Source organism: Rhinatrema bivittatum, chromosome 2, assembly GCF_901001135.1.
Source record: "Rhinatrema bivittatum chromosome 2, aRhiBiv1.1, whole genome shotgun sequence".
Classification (NCBI taxonomy): domain Eukaryota; kingdom Metazoa; phylum Chordata; class Amphibia; order Gymnophiona; family Rhinatrematidae; genus Rhinatrema; species Rhinatrema bivittatum.
Genome location: NC_042616.1, coordinates 258,003,584 through 258,021,086, shown reverse-complemented (window position 1 = coordinate 258,021,086; position 17,503 = coordinate 258,003,584). Strand labels below are relative to the sequence as shown.

General features: G+C 43.2%; 1 protein-coding gene across 4 annotated transcripts in view; it reads right to left on the bottom strand.

The window, feature by feature from the left end:
• SLC4A7 (solute carrier family 4 member 7) overlaps nucleotides 1-17,503 on the bottom strand; it is a 385,387-nt gene that overhangs the window by 287,995 nt on the left and 79,889 nt on the right. For 2 of the 4 annotated variants that reach the window (XM_029589432.1, XM_029589435.1), the window contains exon 1: nucleotides 17,213-17,349. The exons of 1 other annotated variant lie outside the window; for it this stretch is intronic. In XM_029589432.1, the coding sequence (XP_029445292.1) occupies nucleotides 17,213-17,266 (54 nt within the window). In that variant the 5' untranslated portion in view covers nucleotides 17,267-17,349. Of the gene's footprint in view, nucleotides 1-17,212; nucleotides 17,350-17,503 lie in introns of those variants that run through there. One more of the 4 variants, XM_029589436.1, reaches the window with a different exon arrangement.

Below are 17,503 nucleotides of genomic sequence, written 5' to 3'. Positions count from 1 at the left end.
AGTAGAGGATGTCAATGATAAAGGTTTTGATGAAAGCAAGTTTGCTTACTGTAAAAAGCAGGATGAATTAATCATGGCATCTAGCTGACAGATAATGCAAAACGTTCTCTCCTAGCACAGAGCTTTTGCTTTATTTCACATGTGTGGAAGTTCCGGACTGCCTGCTGTCTCGGGAGCACCTCTGTTGAATACAGAGCTTAGCTTTAGCTAGGTAGTCTGCTCTCCAGGGAGGCAGGCTCATTTATTCTGTCTACAGAGAGCCCCGTTTACAGTAAGCAAACTTGCTTTCTCCATTGACAACCAGGACTAAGTTAGCCATGACAGATGGGGAATCCCAAACTGAATGATGTAGTGGAGCACTTCTCGGGGGGGGGGGGGGGGGGAGGGAATCCAACCTGGACCACCCCACCCCCCATGGAAAGTGGAATACTAGGGAAACAGGCTGAGCAAAACTGCTAGCCCAATGTTACTATCACTTCTTGATAGATTGTCCAGACAGTAATGGGATGTGAAGGTGTGAAGTGATGACCAAGTTGAAGCTTTGCAAATGTCCAATTGGCACAGTTCGCAAATGAGCTACTCAGGTAGCCATGACTTTCACTTTATGAACCTTGGGGAGAGTGATCTGGAAGCCAGCCAGAGCACAGTAAAGTGCAATACAGGCTGCTAGCCAACTGGACAAGTTGCGCTTGGCAGCTGCTATTCCCAGTCTGCTAAGATCATAAACAGATAATGTGGTTGAGTTCTCTTCATATAAGCTAAGGCCCTTTTGCTAGTACTGCAAATGGAGGGCTTTCACCTCTTCATATACTTGAGATCTTGGAAAGAACATGTGCAACACAATGGCTCAATTCAAATCGAAAGCCAAAACCACTTTTGGCAGAAATTTATGGTGCAACACAGCACCATTCTGTTGTGGAAAAGCTGTTTGTACAGTGAGTAATAAACCAATGCCTGAAGCTCACCGACTCTTTTAGCAGACATAATGGTTACTAGGAACACTGATTTTTTGGTGAAGAACTTTAAGGAAGCAGATTAACCATTCATAAGGCAGTTTCATTAGTTGTGCCAATCCAATATAGAAATCCCATGGTATCAGCAGCTTAGGGACCAGAGATCTTATACCACAAGCCTTTCATAAGCTTCAACACTAGAGGACATATGGAGACTGGTTTGGCATCAGCATGAATATAGTAAGTCACAATGGCAAAGATGCAATCTGACCGATTAAGTACTGAGACACGATGAGGAGAGGAAGAATTACAGTAGCTATTCCTTCAGCTCAGAAGCAAACCGGTCCAGGGAGCTTATTTGAAACCAATATTTATTTATTTATTTATTTATTTTATTTAAGTTTTTTTATATACCAACATTCAAGACAGTAGTCCCATCATGCTGGTTCACAAGAAACAGGGGTGCAGTTATAATAAAACTTTACAATTTGAACAATAGTGCAGAAAAGCAGTTACATATAACAAGGAAATCAATAACTTGGAGTGAGAAGGAAAATGGAGATCAGATAATTATATAAGTATGAATAACATTGTATAAATAACATTGTAAGAGGTGGCTATTAACGCTAATACTAGCGAAGCGAGTTGATTGATGGGAGTTAAATAATGTTGGAGTTAGGAAAGGCCTGCGTGAACAGCCACATCTTGAGTTTTTTCTTGAATGTTGAAATGCTGGGTTCCATTCTGAGATCCGGGGGAATGGAGTTCCATAAAGTTGGACCGGCTGTGGAGAATGCCCGATCTCTAAGCGTGATGTGTCTGGAGGTTTTGGCTGGAGGAACTTGAAGTGATCCTTTGTAAGCATCTCTTGTCGGTCTTGTTGAATGGTGTAATCGGAGGGGGATATGGAGATCGATTGGAGCTAATTGATGGATGTTTTTGAAAATGGTGAGAATGGCCTTGTAGATTATTCTGAAGTGGATGGGCAGCCAATGAAGGTCCATCAGGATAGGGGTTATGTGTTCTCTTCTCCTGGTGTTAGTGAGTATACGGGCGGAGGCATTTTGGACCATTTGCAATGGTTTGGTGTGTGATGAAGGGAGCCCAAGCATGATGGTGTTACAATAGTCCAGCTTTGTGAAAATGATTGATTGTAGAATCGTTCTAAAGTCATGTATGTGGAAGAGAGGTCGTATTCTTTTCAGCACTTGGAGCTTATAAAAGCAGTCTCTGGTGGTTTTGTTGATGTTAGCTTTCAGGTTTAGGTGATTGTCAATTAGAACTCCTAGGTCTCTCACTTGTGTAGTATTTGGTACGGTAGGATGAGAGTGTGAGAGGGAGCTGTTTTCTGGTGTGATGAGTAGAAGTTCAGTTTTTGATGAATTTAGTATCAGGTTGAGACTTGTGAGAAGCTGTTTGGTGTTTTGGTGTTTGATATTTTGGTATTTAAATGGAAAAGATGAAAATCTTTTCCATTTAAAGCTGTAAGCTCTAGTTGAAAGCTTCCTGGCATATTTTACAATATCCTCTATTCCTTGGACGATGGCAGTAATGAAACCAGCAAGCACTCAATATCCATGCCACCAAGTTGAGAGCGGGAATGTTGGGATGACAAACAACCCTCCTCTTGAGTTAGCAATGTCAGATCAGAATGCAGAGGGATTAGAAGGCCAATTCTCTTACATCAAATTGACAACCATACTTTTCTAGGCCAAGCTAAAGCAATGAGATCAAGCACATCCAATCCTGGAGTGCCTTCTACCCTGTCCTCACCACCAACAGAAGTGGTGGAAAAGTGTATAGCAGATCTACATCCCACTTGAGCAGAAAAAAGTGTCTAGAGCAGATATGGAGTGGAGTAGCAGCCTAGTGGTTAAAGGAGTGAGCTAGGAACCAAGAGACCAGAGTTCAAGTCCCTCTGTCGCTCCTTGTGACCTTGGGCAAGTCACTTTACCCTCCATTGCCTCAGATACAAAAAACTTAGATTGTAAGCCCTCTGGGGATAGGGAAATATCTACAGTACCCGAATGTAATCCACTTTGAAGTGCTGAAAGTGCAAAAAGCAGAATATAGGAATCTAAATAAAAAATATGAACTTGTTTTGAAGGACAGAACGGATATTTTCTATTTTACCGGTGTCTTCCATTACAAACATGCAAAAAAAATTGATGGGTGACCCCACAAATTGAACAATCTGTCTGCTACAGTATGATCTAGAGATCACTTGTGGGAACAATCTGCTGAGGTGATCTGCCAATGTGTTGCGATAGTGGTAAAGTAAGGGGCTTGTAGAAAAAGGCTGTTTGGTTTCAAGCCTGCTCCGAAATTCTTAAGAGATTCTTGGCAGATTGTCCACAACCCTGTGCCCCCCCCCCACCTTGTTTACTCATGTAGCATGTTACCTGATCACCAGTTTGAATCAGAATCCCCCCCTTCCCCGAAGGAGATGCAAAACACTCAAATGCATGTCAGATTGCTTGCAGCTCCAGGAGATTGATCAGAAACAGAAGTTCTGTTGACGACCAGACTCCTTGGGTTCTAAAACAGCCCATGTGCATGCCCCCTCCCCTAGTGGACACATACTTGCCAACATTACTTGATGCAGCAAAAGCCAAAAGGGAACTTCTAACTTCAGGACATCTGAGCTTAACCACCACTGGAGGGCAAGGGCTGAGCGAACTGAACCGACAGAGCACGAAGACCCTACTGGAAAACCTGAATGTTGGGACAGATCTAGGGAACTACATGCACCTCTATCATCACGTGTCCCAATATAACCAAAACCTCTAAGGCTTGATCCTGCTGTAGAAGGCACTGGATCAAGGCTCAAAAGCAGAATGCCCACGTCGATGGAAGGAATGTTTTCTCCTCCAGGGAATCTATCAATGTCCTAACGAACTTGATTCATTGGATAGGAACAAGATTTAACTTGGCAAAATTGATATTGAACCCCAGCAACTGAAAGAGCTGGATTGTCTTCTGCAGGAATTCAACCCCCTGCTTGGGAAGGCTCTGTCACTAACCAGTCATCCAGGTAAGGAAAAATTTCCCGACAATAAAAGGCGTGCCATCGCTACCGCTAGGCATGTCATGAAGATGGACCTTGTATTGTGAGAAATTCACTACGAAATGAAGTATTTCCAATGGGATCGATGGTGGGGAATATGAGTATACACATCTTTCAGATTCAGGGTGCACATCTAATCTCCTGCTTGATGAAGGGAGTTCATTTTGAATTTCTCCAGTAACGGGATAGTGTTCAGTCTTCCAAAATCCAGGATAGATCGCAATCCCCCTGACTTCTTGTGGATAAAGAAATAGTGGGAGTAGAACTTTTTGCCATGGTGTTTGGGAGGGGCAGTTTCTATAGCTCGCTGGTTGAGAAGCAACTCCATTTCAATAAGGAGCTGGGTTGAGTGAAATGGATCTGGATTGAAGCTGAACAATGGTGCAATACTGGATGACAGGAGATGTGCAAACCATAACCAGACTCCACAATTAAGGGCCCAACAGTCTTTAGTGATCTACTGTCACTCTTATAAGAAAAAGTGGACCCTCCCCCCTACCAAAGGCATCAAGGCCTGAGGGTAGAGTCCAGTCAAAAACTAGGCCAGGCTTAGGCTGGTCTTCTTGTGGCATCTTCAGTTGATGTCTCTCATGCTGGTATTCAAGAGCCAAGAGGTGCTGCTGTGGAAGCATGTTTGGTGAACGATACTTGTAACGATTTTGGCTGCTAGACATTCCCCCCCCCCCCCCAGCAAAAGTCCTCACTGAGCCATACTTTTACTTTCTCCCACTCTAGCCACATACTTTATGGCTCCATGACATAGCAAGGCGAGCTCTATTTAGCCCTGTCTCTTCATAGAGTCATCTTGGTTCCTTGCATTGGCCATCCTTGTGTCACCTTACCATGGCTCCTGTGATCTTCTTAAATTGCCCTGTGGCCTTCAGGCCTTCTAGTCTTGCTGCACCTTTGCAGTCCGCTTAGGCCTCGTCTGTTTCTCCCTTGTCTTATATGCATCTTGTTTGCATATTCTTTACCCTGTTCTCATGGTCTTGTCCAGTCCTAGTCATATTAAGTTTTGTCCTGTCTGGTCCCCAATCCCTGTAGGCCTTCAGTTATTTATTTTTATTTAAAAACTTTTCTATACCGTTGCTAAGTTAAATACCGTCACAACGGTTTACATGTAGGCACATATTTAATGTAGGTAAAAGTGTACTATAGTACATTCTAACAGGTGCCGTCAAAGGTTCAGTTACAATATATCATTAGACAGTCATTTAGCGAAGTAGTTCATGACCAATTGTACCAAGGTACTTACACCGGTAGTTTTATCACACATAGTATTATAGTTATGTTTTATTGTGGTGTAGAGTTCATAGACTAATCTACTGTACAGTCCTAAGGACTGTATGTTGGTGCCTTTCTGTCTTTTCCTGAAATATTTCTCTCTATTCTCCTGTCTCTTTGTAAAATGCTTGTTTAAAAAGCCATGTTTTTAAATTTTTCTTAAATGTCTTGAGATTACTTTGTAGCCTGATCTCTGGAGGCATTGTGTTCCAGATTATGGGTCCTGCTAGTGATAGGGCTCTCTCTCTCACTTGGGTCAGTCTTGCTGTTTTAACTGATGGAATGGTTAGGAGTGCTTTATTTGCTGATCGGAGGTTCCTGTGTGGAGTGTGTACCCGTAATGCCGTGTTCAACCAGTCTGATTTCTCATCATAAATTAGTTTGTGAATGATACATAGGGTTTTGTATTTAATTATGTGTTCAATTGGTAGCCAATGTAACTCTGCTAGGGTTTCAGTTATATGGTCCCTCCTTTTTCCAGTTAGTATTCTAGCTGCTGTGTTCTGAAGTATTTGCAGTGGTCTTAATGTTGTATTAGGTAGTCCTAACATAAGGGCATTGCAGTAATCTGTGCTGGAGAAGATTAGTGCCTGTAGTATTGTTCGGAAGTCATTTTGAGTTAGTAGTGGTTTAAGTTTTCTGAGTACCATGAGTTTTGCATAACCTTCCTTTATTTTTAGTGATATGTGTTTCAGATTGATTTCAGGGTCTATTATTATTCCCAGGTTACGTACTTTTCCTGCTAGTTCAATTTTCTGGTGTCTTTGTATTATTGAGGTTTGACTGATTTCAGAATTTTTTCGTTCTAAGTGAAGAAATTCTGTTTTATCAATATTAATTACAAGTTCCATTTGAGTCAGTAGTTGTTTTATAATGCTTAGGTACATGTTGGCTAGGTTTAATGTTTTCTCTAGAGTGTCCTCTTTATCTCCCACTATTGCCTTACCTCCAGTTCCAATCGTCTCCCACTACTGCCTGGCCTCCAGTTCCTGCCAGCATTTAAAAGTGAAGTATGGATGCCTAGAAGGGTGTTCCAATTCCATCAGGAAAGAATGGATGGCAGCCTGCTGCTCTTTAATTTTGGCAACTGTTTCCCTGAACTTGTTTCTAAAGAGGTTGGCCCTGGAACAGGGTACAACCAACCAACTTGTCATGAATGCCCTCATGAAAGTTGCTCGGCATAATCTAATGGATGCTGCAGAAGATCTTGATGCAGTATCAAATGATTCACATATTAAATAAAAAGACTACATTCAAACTCCTCCTCATACAGAAAAGCCTGCTGATAGCCAGCTTAATCTCTGTCCAGCAATTATCAGGGGCTTCAGCTTGTCTATACAATCATGTAAGTATTGCACCATGTAGAAATGATGGGCTACGACGTGGGCATTGAGCATCAAGCTCAAAGATGATCTTTCCAAAGTTATACAATAGTCTAGATACCCTGCCCAGTGGGGTCTTAGCCATTTTCAGTACAGACACCACTGGTGCAGTAGATGGACTACCCCAAAAGCTTTTGGTTTTGCTGAACTAAGAACATGCCATACTGGGTCAGACCAAGGGTCCATCAAGCTCAGCATCCTGTTTCCAACAGTGGCCAATGAGATCCATTTTTCTGGTTACTGGAGGACAGTAGGACATTCTCCCATAGGGCTGGATGAATTGCGATTGCTGCAGGTTTAGATGGAGATCCAAAATCCAGAGAAGTCTGAGGACCTCAGTGAAGGGGGAATTCTGCACTACTGCAGAGCACAGAATTTATGCAGAATTCCCCTCCTGCACAGGATTTCTATTTTCTGCACAGAATTTGCAGCAGGTCCCAGTGCGAAGAGAGTGCAAGACCCAGCAGCTGCGAGTGGAACCCATCCTGCTCCTGGCGAAGATTGTGCAAGCCCCGGTGGCCACAAGCGGAGCCCATCCCACTTGCAAGGATGAAGCAGGTCCTGGCATGCCGCAAGCAGAGCCAATCCTGTTTGTGGTGAAGCAGGCTTCAGCGTGCCACAAGTAGAGCCTCATCCTGCTCCTGGGTTAACTGAACTGGCAATGCATAGAGACTAGAAGCACCATGTAGCATTATGGATCTTGTATCTCCAGATAAAGTCCTGGCTCAAAGAGATGAAGCAGAGATAAGGATGGAAGCAAATACAGTGAATCACCTTCAGGGCCTCTCAATCATTCCCAACTCAAACGTACTGACTGCACAAACAGAGCCGTGGACCAGTGTTCCAATTATGTTGGGGCAAGGAGCATCAAATGATCCGATATTGAACATGTCAGGGAAAACAACTGGGTTGGATGAATCAAAGACTAATGCATGGCAGGCTCAGGGGGCCCCAGGGCCAGTGAGTCAATGGAGCTGACCTTTATCTCTGCTTCAGCAGTGCTGACTACACCACCTGCTCCAATGTATTGTGCCTCTTTTCCTTGTGTTGATGACCCTACAGGGCCTTCAAAAGGGCTTAAAGACCCTTTCACGGTGCTTCTGCACTTTGCTAGACTAGAGCAGAGCGGCATATCTGAAGATTGGAGCCATAGAAGAGGGAGTTCCTGCTCAACATGGCATGGAGGGAGCCAGAGGAAGTCCTTCTCCAAGGAAGAACTACATTCTTCACCAACCTGAACATATGAAATGACATACTGGGTCAAACTAAGGATTCAAACCCAGCATTCTATTTCCAACTGTGGACAATCCAAGTAACAAATACCTGGCAAGTACCCAAACATTAAATAAATCTCAAGCTACTATTGCTTATTAATTAATATTTTATGGATTTTTCCTCTAGGAACTTATCCAAACCTTTTTTAAACCCAGTTACACTAACTGCCATAATCCCATCCTCTGGCAACGAATTCCAGAGCTTAACTATGCGCTGAGTGAAAGAATTTTCTTCAATTTGTTTTAAATGAGCTACTTGCTAACTTCATGAAGTGCCCCTAGTCCTTTTATTATCCGAGACAGTAAATAACCAATTTACATTAACCTGTTCAAGTCCTGTCATGATTCTGTAGACCTCTATCATACCCCCTCTTAATACCTTCCCCGAACTGAACAGCCCTAACTTCTTTAGCCTTTCCTCATAGGGAGCTGTTCCACACCCCTTATTTTGGTCGCCCTTCTCTGCACTTTCAGTGCAACTATATCTTTTTTTGAGATGTGGAAACCAGAATTGCACACAGTATTCAAGGTGAATTCTGTGAAGTTCTTCCATCTTTCAGGCTCTGTGATATCTGGCCACAGTTATAGCAGTTAACTGTGGCATGGTCTAGCCCTAGACATTTATAACAAATATCGTGGCCATCTGTAATAGACATTTTCTGGCCATACATAAGTTCTTAAGTTGCTGGTTGCAGCCTTCTTGGAGCAAGACATTCTCTTTCAATTTATATTTTTTAAATAGCACTAAAATGTGCTGTTGAGGGGCTGCGAGGCAGTGAGGCAACTCGAAGTGAGTTAAGAAAGAAAATGACAAAGTACCAGACAGAAAGCATACATGTCTATGCAGAAACTCAGACAGATTAAAAAAAAAAAAAGAGACTGAGGGGTTCAAGAAAAAAAAAATACATGGACGCGAGAACTCACATATATGCTCAGTAGAGCAAAAACAGTATGAGCTAGTAGAGAAGCGTGTCTGGTGCCGTTGAAGGATGTCACCCATGTATCATGGCTAATTCAGCTCTGTTGATAGAGAACCTTGCTACTAGCGGATGGTGAGAAACCATATTATCTTACAAGTGATTATGGTATGCAGCAATAGCACTTAAATGTGCTGATGGAATTGGATTTCAAGCCTACTTCTGAGGCTAAGAAAGTATTAAAGCAAAGTTGAAGTAGAACAGCTAAACTGATCTATGAAGTGTTTAGTACAAATAGAAATTCTTTTCCATTTAAAATTATAACAACTTCCTAGTAGTTGGTTTTTCTGCTACAAATATCTATTTTAGGTAAGAAAGGTACTGCCTGCACTATTCTGCTTTCAATCTCCACGCTGTTAGGGCCAGTAATTGCAGATTGGAGTGAAGGAGTGAACCATTTTTGATTCAACAATGTTGGAGCCATAGCCAATCTTTGACACCACGAAAAACAAAATCTGTCGCAACCAAAGCAATGAAGATCTTTCCATAATTTTACAATGATCTTTGATATAAGAGGAATAGATTGAATTAGCTACAGTATATTCTCCAGAGATAGGTATTAAATATTGCTAATTCATCCTGTCTATGAAGAATTCTGTTAAACTTGTTTTCTCCATGAATTAGCCATCACACATGAAGAGTTTCAAGCTGAAGGCTATACAGTAGAGCAAATACTTAAGTGGATAGTGGACTACTGAATGAACAGACTGTACAGAACTGTTTGTCCAAAGCTACTATTTCCTCAGGCAGGCTGGCCAGAAAACAGTGGGACATGAAGGGGGTTAACTCCTAACCAAGAAGCAGCTTTAAAAATGTTTTCAATAGAATTGGCCCTAAGATGAGCCACTTAAGTTGCTACTGCTCTCCCTTGATGAAATCAGACAGCAAATGGAATCTGTAAGCCAGTACACAACCGTGTGCAATAGAGTCCATTAGCCAATTGGAAAGCCCTTCTCAATTAATTGGGATCAAAGAACACAAACAGTTGAGAAGCTTGACTGAGGTTAAGTCCTCCTTATATAATATGCCAGGACTTTTGAAGTCCAAGTGAAGAGCCCGTTCTTTGGGGTCATGTGGTCCTAGTAACAATGCAGGTAGCACAACAGCTTGATTAATGTGAAACGCAGATAACACCTTCGGAAGGAACTTTGGGTGCTTCTACAAGCTTACCCCTAATATGAAAAAAGTGAACGTATGGTTAATATGCAACTTAGAACCTGCAGTTCCCTTACTCTTTGTGCTCAAGTGATGGCCACAAAATCCAATACTTTCCAGGTGAGAAGCTTCAGGTTAACTGACTTATAGGGGTTCAAAAGGAGGTTTCATGAGCTGGAATTTGAGGTCCCAAGGCACTGGAAGTTTATTTACGTAGTCTAGAATGACACAGTCCTTTTATTAACTTCAATATCGAAGGATGGAAAGAGACTGGAGCTCCTTCCACCTGCAGGTGGTACACCACAATGGCACGGAGATGAACTTGACTAAAAGGGCTAAGGACAAGAGGAAGAACAGATAGTGAAGCAAATCCATCTTGCCACAGAAGAGATCCAGCTAGCTGATCCAACACCAATTGGAGTACCTCTTCCACTTAAAACCATAGGATATGGTTTATGCCTTCTGTCAGGCATGTTAGGAACCTCAGCCACACTGGCGCGCAATCAGGTCCCCTCACCTGCGCCAGCCGGAGGCCCGGCTCTGTCGCCGCCGCTCCCATCCGACTCCGCCCTGAACACCATCGAATCAAGCTCCTTGTGGTCTCCTCTCTAGGCACATGCGCACTGAGTCACAGGATTTAAAGGGCCAGAGGCAGGAAAGTTCCCCGTGGCTCGGTCTGATGTAGTCAGGCTAGGCGGGTATTTAAACCTTGCCTATCTGCTCCCAATTAGCCTCAGCAACAGGTCCTGCTCTCCTGAAGAGTGAGTTGTCTGCATTCCTGATCCCTGTGATCCTGACTCAGCTTTACTTCATTCCTGATCCCTGGTTCCAGGGTTCTTGTTCCTTGCCTTACTCCTCGTCCCTTGGATTGCTTTCTCGGTTCTAACTCCTTGCCTGGTACTTGACGCTGCTTGATAGCCACCGGCCTCTACATCTGGACTCCTCCGATGCTGCCTCTCCTCGCCTACTCATTCTACACCTGGGAAGACCGTGCTTAAGTCCTGCCGGCCCCAGTACCCAAGGGCTCAACCTGCGGGGAATGAGGGCTCATATAGGTAAAGGTCCTGTTGAGTTTTCTCTCCCAGAACCACCGCCCGATGACTACCTCCAGGGGCCGACCCCTGGAGATAGCAACAACCTCGTCTCAAGGGTCCACTTTTCCAACAAGGAGGTCCTCTGAATCCGTTCGTGGGAAGGACATCACAATGCCAATCTTCTGGTGACCTGTCTTCAGAGAATCCAGAATACACTAGTGGCCACCTCAGCAAAATGTTACCAACCGCACAAGTGGTCCATGGATCAAAGAATTGTGAATGACTTTATCAGTAGATGGGGGGGGGGGAGGGGGGGAAGAGACTTGTGATCAACCTGTTTGCCTCTGAAAACAAAATTCATTCTGTTCCATGTATCTGAACAGTTGCAGACCTTTCAATGCTTCTAGACTAGAACGTCAGTCTACACTCTGCATACCACAGATTCCTCTAATCACCAGGACTGTCCAGAAGGTCCTTCGGAACAAGAAGATAATTCCCAAGCATCAGCCTGGACTTGACAAGTGTCATATTCAGTCTCCAATTCCACTGTGAACATTGACATTCATCACGCAGAAGGAAGGCAGCTCTGCCACTACTGGCTCTCATAGCGTGGATATTGAATTCAATCTCCATCTTGCTCTCTTTCAAAGAGGTAGAGGATGCTCTAATTTCCACTAGAAAACCTTTAACCAGAAGATCCCCCTGATTTTTTTTTTGTTTTTTTGGGGTTTGTTTTTTTTTTGTTTTTTTTACACAAAGAACAGTATCACTTGGTTGTCCATCTGGATCAAAATTTTCTTTCAACAGGTGGTGAGAAAAGCCTTAGCGGATAACAGATCAATCACCTGTAGTTGTGACTTATTTGTAGAGGACTTTCCACTACGAACCACAATCCTTGGGTCCATCCTACACTAATACGTGCCCCCCCCCCCCCCACCCTTTGATGAAGGAATCAATAGACAAATGGTGGCATGCGCAACAAGAGGTCAATCTTCAGAATTTTCAGATTCAGCTACCACTGAAGACATGTTCTCATCCCAGGGGATCATGGAGATCTGGTGAAATAAGAACTAACAAAGCTGATCCATTTGGCTTCAAAGGCCCCACTGAACGCCTTGCAAATGCAGACTGGTCAGAGAAATCACAAACACTGTAGCAACTAAGTGTCCAAAAAGAAACAGACCTTGCTGAACCTCTTCCCTATTGAAGGCACCTTACTAGGCCGATCAGCAATGCAGCTCCTTCAACAGGGAGGAACATTTTTTTCTGAAGCAAGATTATCCAAACTCCTATAAAAAAAAAAACAATTCTTTATGACAGAATGAACATTTTACTTGGCAAAGTTAACCAAGAAACCCAAGAGATGTATGGTCTTGGAAGGACCCCAGAGATCCACACAGAGATGAATCAGTCAGTAACTAATTGCAAAGCTGTACCACCATTACCGCAGGGCATTTTGTGAACACCCTTGGTGCAGAGGCTGAAGAGCACCTTGTGTTGTGTGTGCACATCCTTCACCACAAATCTAAGGACCCTTCAATGGGCGAGGTGAAAAGTAATGTGTGCATAAATGGTTTTCAGATTCAGAGCACATATTTGTCCCTCTGTATAGGATACAACTAGGTTTAATGAAAGAAAGAATTGTCTGGAGTTCATCTTGACTCTCTCTGTATTAGCAACTTGTTCAATCTCTGCAAATCCAGTATAGGCCTTAATACCTCTGACTTTTCAGCAATTAGGAAATACTGGGAATAAAATCTGACCACAATCCTGAGAAGGGACAGGTTCAACTGCATTCTGCTGAAAGAACAACTCTACTTCCAGCTGCAGTTGGGCAGACTGAGAAGGGTCAAAGAGGATGACTGACATCCTTTAGGCTGGAGGAGACTAAGAGAAGCATTAGTGGTAGCCATCTCTCCACAGGCTCTTGGTGACAGAGCCATTCCAATAGGAATGACTGAGCCCTCCCCCACTCACCCCATCCCAGTGAAGGAGGCAGAGTCTCAGACATCGAAAACTTGTTCCAAGTTTAGGCTGTGTCTGCTGCTGAGCCTTAGGCAGATAACTTTCCCTCTATTGATCTCTAGCAGGCAGGTACTGCTGCGCCAAAGAGTTCCGAGGAACTAGATACTGGAAAGAGCAGAAGGGATGCCTCACAATACGGATTCCGTAAAGCACATAATACTGAAACCCTCCTCATCTCTCTTACACCACTCATACATGGGCCTTGACAAAGGACACTCATTCCTGCTTGTGCTCCTTGATATCTCCGCAGCATTCGACACAGTAAGTCATTCCACCTTACTAAACCGGTTATCAGATATAGGAATTACAGGATCTGCTCACAGATGGTTTGACTCCTTCCTTAGCAATAGAGGCTATAAGGTTAGAATTAATAACAAGGAATCACCACTCACCAAAACTCCACTCTGAGTCCCCCAGGGTTCCTCCCTATCTCCCACCTTGTTTAATATCTATCTCCCACCTCTCTGCCAACTGCTCACAACCCTAAAACTGAAATTCTATATTTACACAGACGACATACAAATTTTGATCCCCGTAACTAACTCGTTGGCAACAGCAGTCAAGCAATGGAACACTCACCTGCAAATGATCAACCTTTACCTTACAAGCCTTAACTTCGTACTTAATACTGCCAAGACAGAACTCCTGCTTATCACTCCAGAAGTCGGCCATCACCAACAATAGTCACTGGTTACCATCCAAATCTCTCAAGCAAGAGACCTCTGTGTGAGGGTGTAGGTGTGAGAAAGAAAGGGAGCTTGTGTGGGTGTGTATGCAAGAGAGAGGGACCCTGTATGAGGGGAAGTGTGTGTGTGTGCAAGCCTGTATGTGTATTAGAGAGCATGTGTGTGATAGAGAGGGAGGGATAGAGGGAGGCTGTGTGAGGGGCAGTACTGAGAACAGGGTCAAACTCTGGGACTGGCAATAGAGTGGAAGGGGTTGGGCCTAGAGGTGGAGGGGAGAGATACTGGCAGGTGGAAGAGAGTTGGGGCCTGAGAGGGCAAAGTGGCCAGGGAAGTAGGGAGAGCGAGTGGAAGGGAACCTCTTACAGTGAATTTCTAGGGAAATTCTGCTCAAAATATTTAAAATTCTGCATCTTTAAGTAATAACTTTCTGTATTAATTTAAAATGTAATTACTTAAAGACTCATGTAAATTGTGTTATTGTGACCAATACAAAGTTTTTGTGCGTCGACTTCTCCCAGGAATAAAATATGTATACCCTGGAGGAGAGGAGATATGATACAGACCTTCAGATACTTGAAAGGTTTTAATGATGCACCATCATCAAACTTTTTCCACTGGAAAGAAACCAATAGAACTAGGGGTCACGAAATGAAACTCCAGGGAGGATGACTCAAATGTCTGGAAATATTTCTTCACAGAAGGGTGGTGGATGCCTGGAATGCCCATCCAGAGAAGGTGAAGACAAAAATGGTGAAAGATTTGAAAATGGCATGGGATAAACACTGTGGATCCCTAAAGGCAAGGGGGATGGGGATGAAGTAAGAGGGATGGAATAACTTGCTCTTGTGGCAGATATTACCCTTAACAAATAGCCTTCATGCTGTTGATACAACTCCATCATTGCTAGCTGCTTCAACGGCAGGGGGGAAGAGAGGAATTGGATTCAGACAACCACCAACAAGGACGCTGAACTGTACAATTTGGGAAAACAAATAAGCATGGGAGTAACTTGCTTGATGCGGCGGTTACTACCCTTAACCAAAAAGCCTGATACTACACTTCTAATGCAACTTCAATATTGCTCTCTGCTTCAACAGCAGGGGGGTGAAAGGAAATTAGACTCAAACAGTAACCAACAAGAGTCCTGACCTTGGTGGTCTGAGTAACTGATAGCTGTGGGAAACTAATAACTATCAGGCTGATACAGTACACTGCGCTCCGATGGAGCACACTGTTAACCTGCTCTTGGACATGCGTTTTCCCTTACCCCTTATTCAGTAAGGGGCAGAAAATGTGTGTCCAACCCGCGGCACCTAATAGCGTCCTCAACATGCAAATGCATGTTGATGGCCCTATTAGGTATGCGCATGGGATACAGTAAGTAAAATGTGCAGCCAAGCCGCACATTTTACTCTAAGAAATTAGCGCCTACCCAAAAGGTAGGCGCTAGTTTCTGCCGGCACTGGGAAAGTGCACAGAAAAGCAGTAAAAACTGCTTTTCTGTGCAGCCTCCGACTTAATATCATGGCGATATTAAGTCGGAAGTCCTGAAGGGTGTAAAAAGTTTTTAAAAAATAAATAAATTTAGATTGGGCCCTCGGGTCGAAAACCGGATGCTCAATTTTGCCAGCGTCCGGTTTCCGAGCCCACGGATGTCAGCGGGCTCGAGAACAGACACCGGCAAAATTGAACGTCAGCTGTCAAACCTGCTTACAGCCGCCACTCTGAGTCAAAAGGAGATGCTAGGGACACACTAGTGTCCCTAGCGCCTCCTTTTGCCCGTTTTTACCGCACCACCTCATTTACTTACTGCATTGCACGCGCCGGGAGAGGGGGCGTTTGTCCGCTCTCCCGCGTTTTTACTGAATCGGCCCGTATGAAAGCTTGCTGGGCAGACTGGATGGGCCATTAGGTTCTTTTCTGCCGTCACGTCTATGTTTCTATGTTAAGACCATAAACTTATTAAACAGGTAGACTTGCTCTCTTCCCCATCCCACTACCCCCATTAAAAAAAAAAAAATATATATATATATACATACATACACACACACACACATACACACACATACATATATACACACACACACACACCTCTCATCAAGACACGTAAGGAGAGAAAATTAGTTAATAAAGTTTAAAAAAAATATGTAAATCGTACTGAAGATTTGCAGAAACTTTGCAGCAGAATTGTCTAAATTTCTATGACAGAATCTACCCGAGCTGTTGCCCTTAATGGAAGGTTATAAGCTGTGCTTAAAATGGCTGTTGCATAACTATGTTCAACACATGTAGAGAACTCAGCATATGTATTCATCCATGGGCTATGCATACACAGGGACCTGGCAGGGGGAAGCCCCTTCAGTCTTCATATCACCCCAGATGTCCTGAAAAATCTGATGTGGCTACGACGCTGCACAAAATAATTTAGGGCCACAAATTTAGGGCCATTGCAATTTCAAAACATCTCCTTTGGAAAATAAGCTAAAAGGTTGCCTCAAGCCACAGTTTCTGCATATCAAATTACAGAATTCCACTTATAAGAAAGCTAGTAACCTGTGGGACAATGAACACAATGAATAAATGAATTAAGGGGGTGTGTGCTCACGCATATACATGCAGAAATAGCTACTACATAATGACACTAAAAATCTAGGAAATAAGTCATGTAATATCACTTTCAGAATGCACAAACAAGCAAGTAGGTTGTTCTGGGATGTTCTTGCTTTACGGTTTTCATCAAAAGAAAAAAAAGCAAAAGCAAATTGCCATGCCCATTAAACTCTCTCTCTTAACAAAACAGAAAGACGATGTTAAATAGAACATGAGCTACCTCTAAGTAGCAAATTTGTTTGCACCAATGTCTGTTCAAGGCTACTATTCATTTTCCAGTGCCCAAAATCTGACATTCTGCTTAATACCTCCCCTTTTTAATACCATAAAGTAGCAGTTACTATAAGAAATATAGTTTTATGCTGCTTGCCAAGCATTAAACCCATAGATCTGATTATATATGCAAAAAGGTAAACAGATCCAGACATCTATTCAGATAATAGACAATAATTTGTTAAAAGTAATTGATACCCTATTAGGGTGCGTGAGGGGTGGCAACAGCCAGCCTGGTTGAATATTTCAGAGTTCAAACTTACAGTAGTAAATATGCTCTGCTAAGAGAAGGAACAGATTACCCGCTGCAGAATGCAACAGTTCCTTCAGAGATTACTCGCGCCATCAAGGACACAAGGGTATTAGGATACTATTCTGAGACTGCCTGATAAATATCCCTCACCTTCCTGTGACCTTACATAACATTACATTCTAGGAAATCAGTATTTTATCACAACAAATAAAACAAAAAAAAACCCCCAGTTTACGTACAGATATCAACTCCTTCTGCGAACGGCTCCTTTCCATGGTAACATCTGTCAGCATAGCGTGTCCTTGTCTGAAATGCTGCAAGGTAATATACCAAACTAGTGTGTATCCGATTGCTTTAGGACCTAGTGCCAAACACGGCTGAACCCATAGCAAATTGCTGTTTACCCGGCAGCCAATCACTGTCCTGCAGGGCTATTTAATCCAAAACCAGTGTCACATACAGACACAGGGTCAGAGAACAGGAGATTTCAGGAATATGGCACGTATTCAATTCCAGCCAAGGAGAAAGCC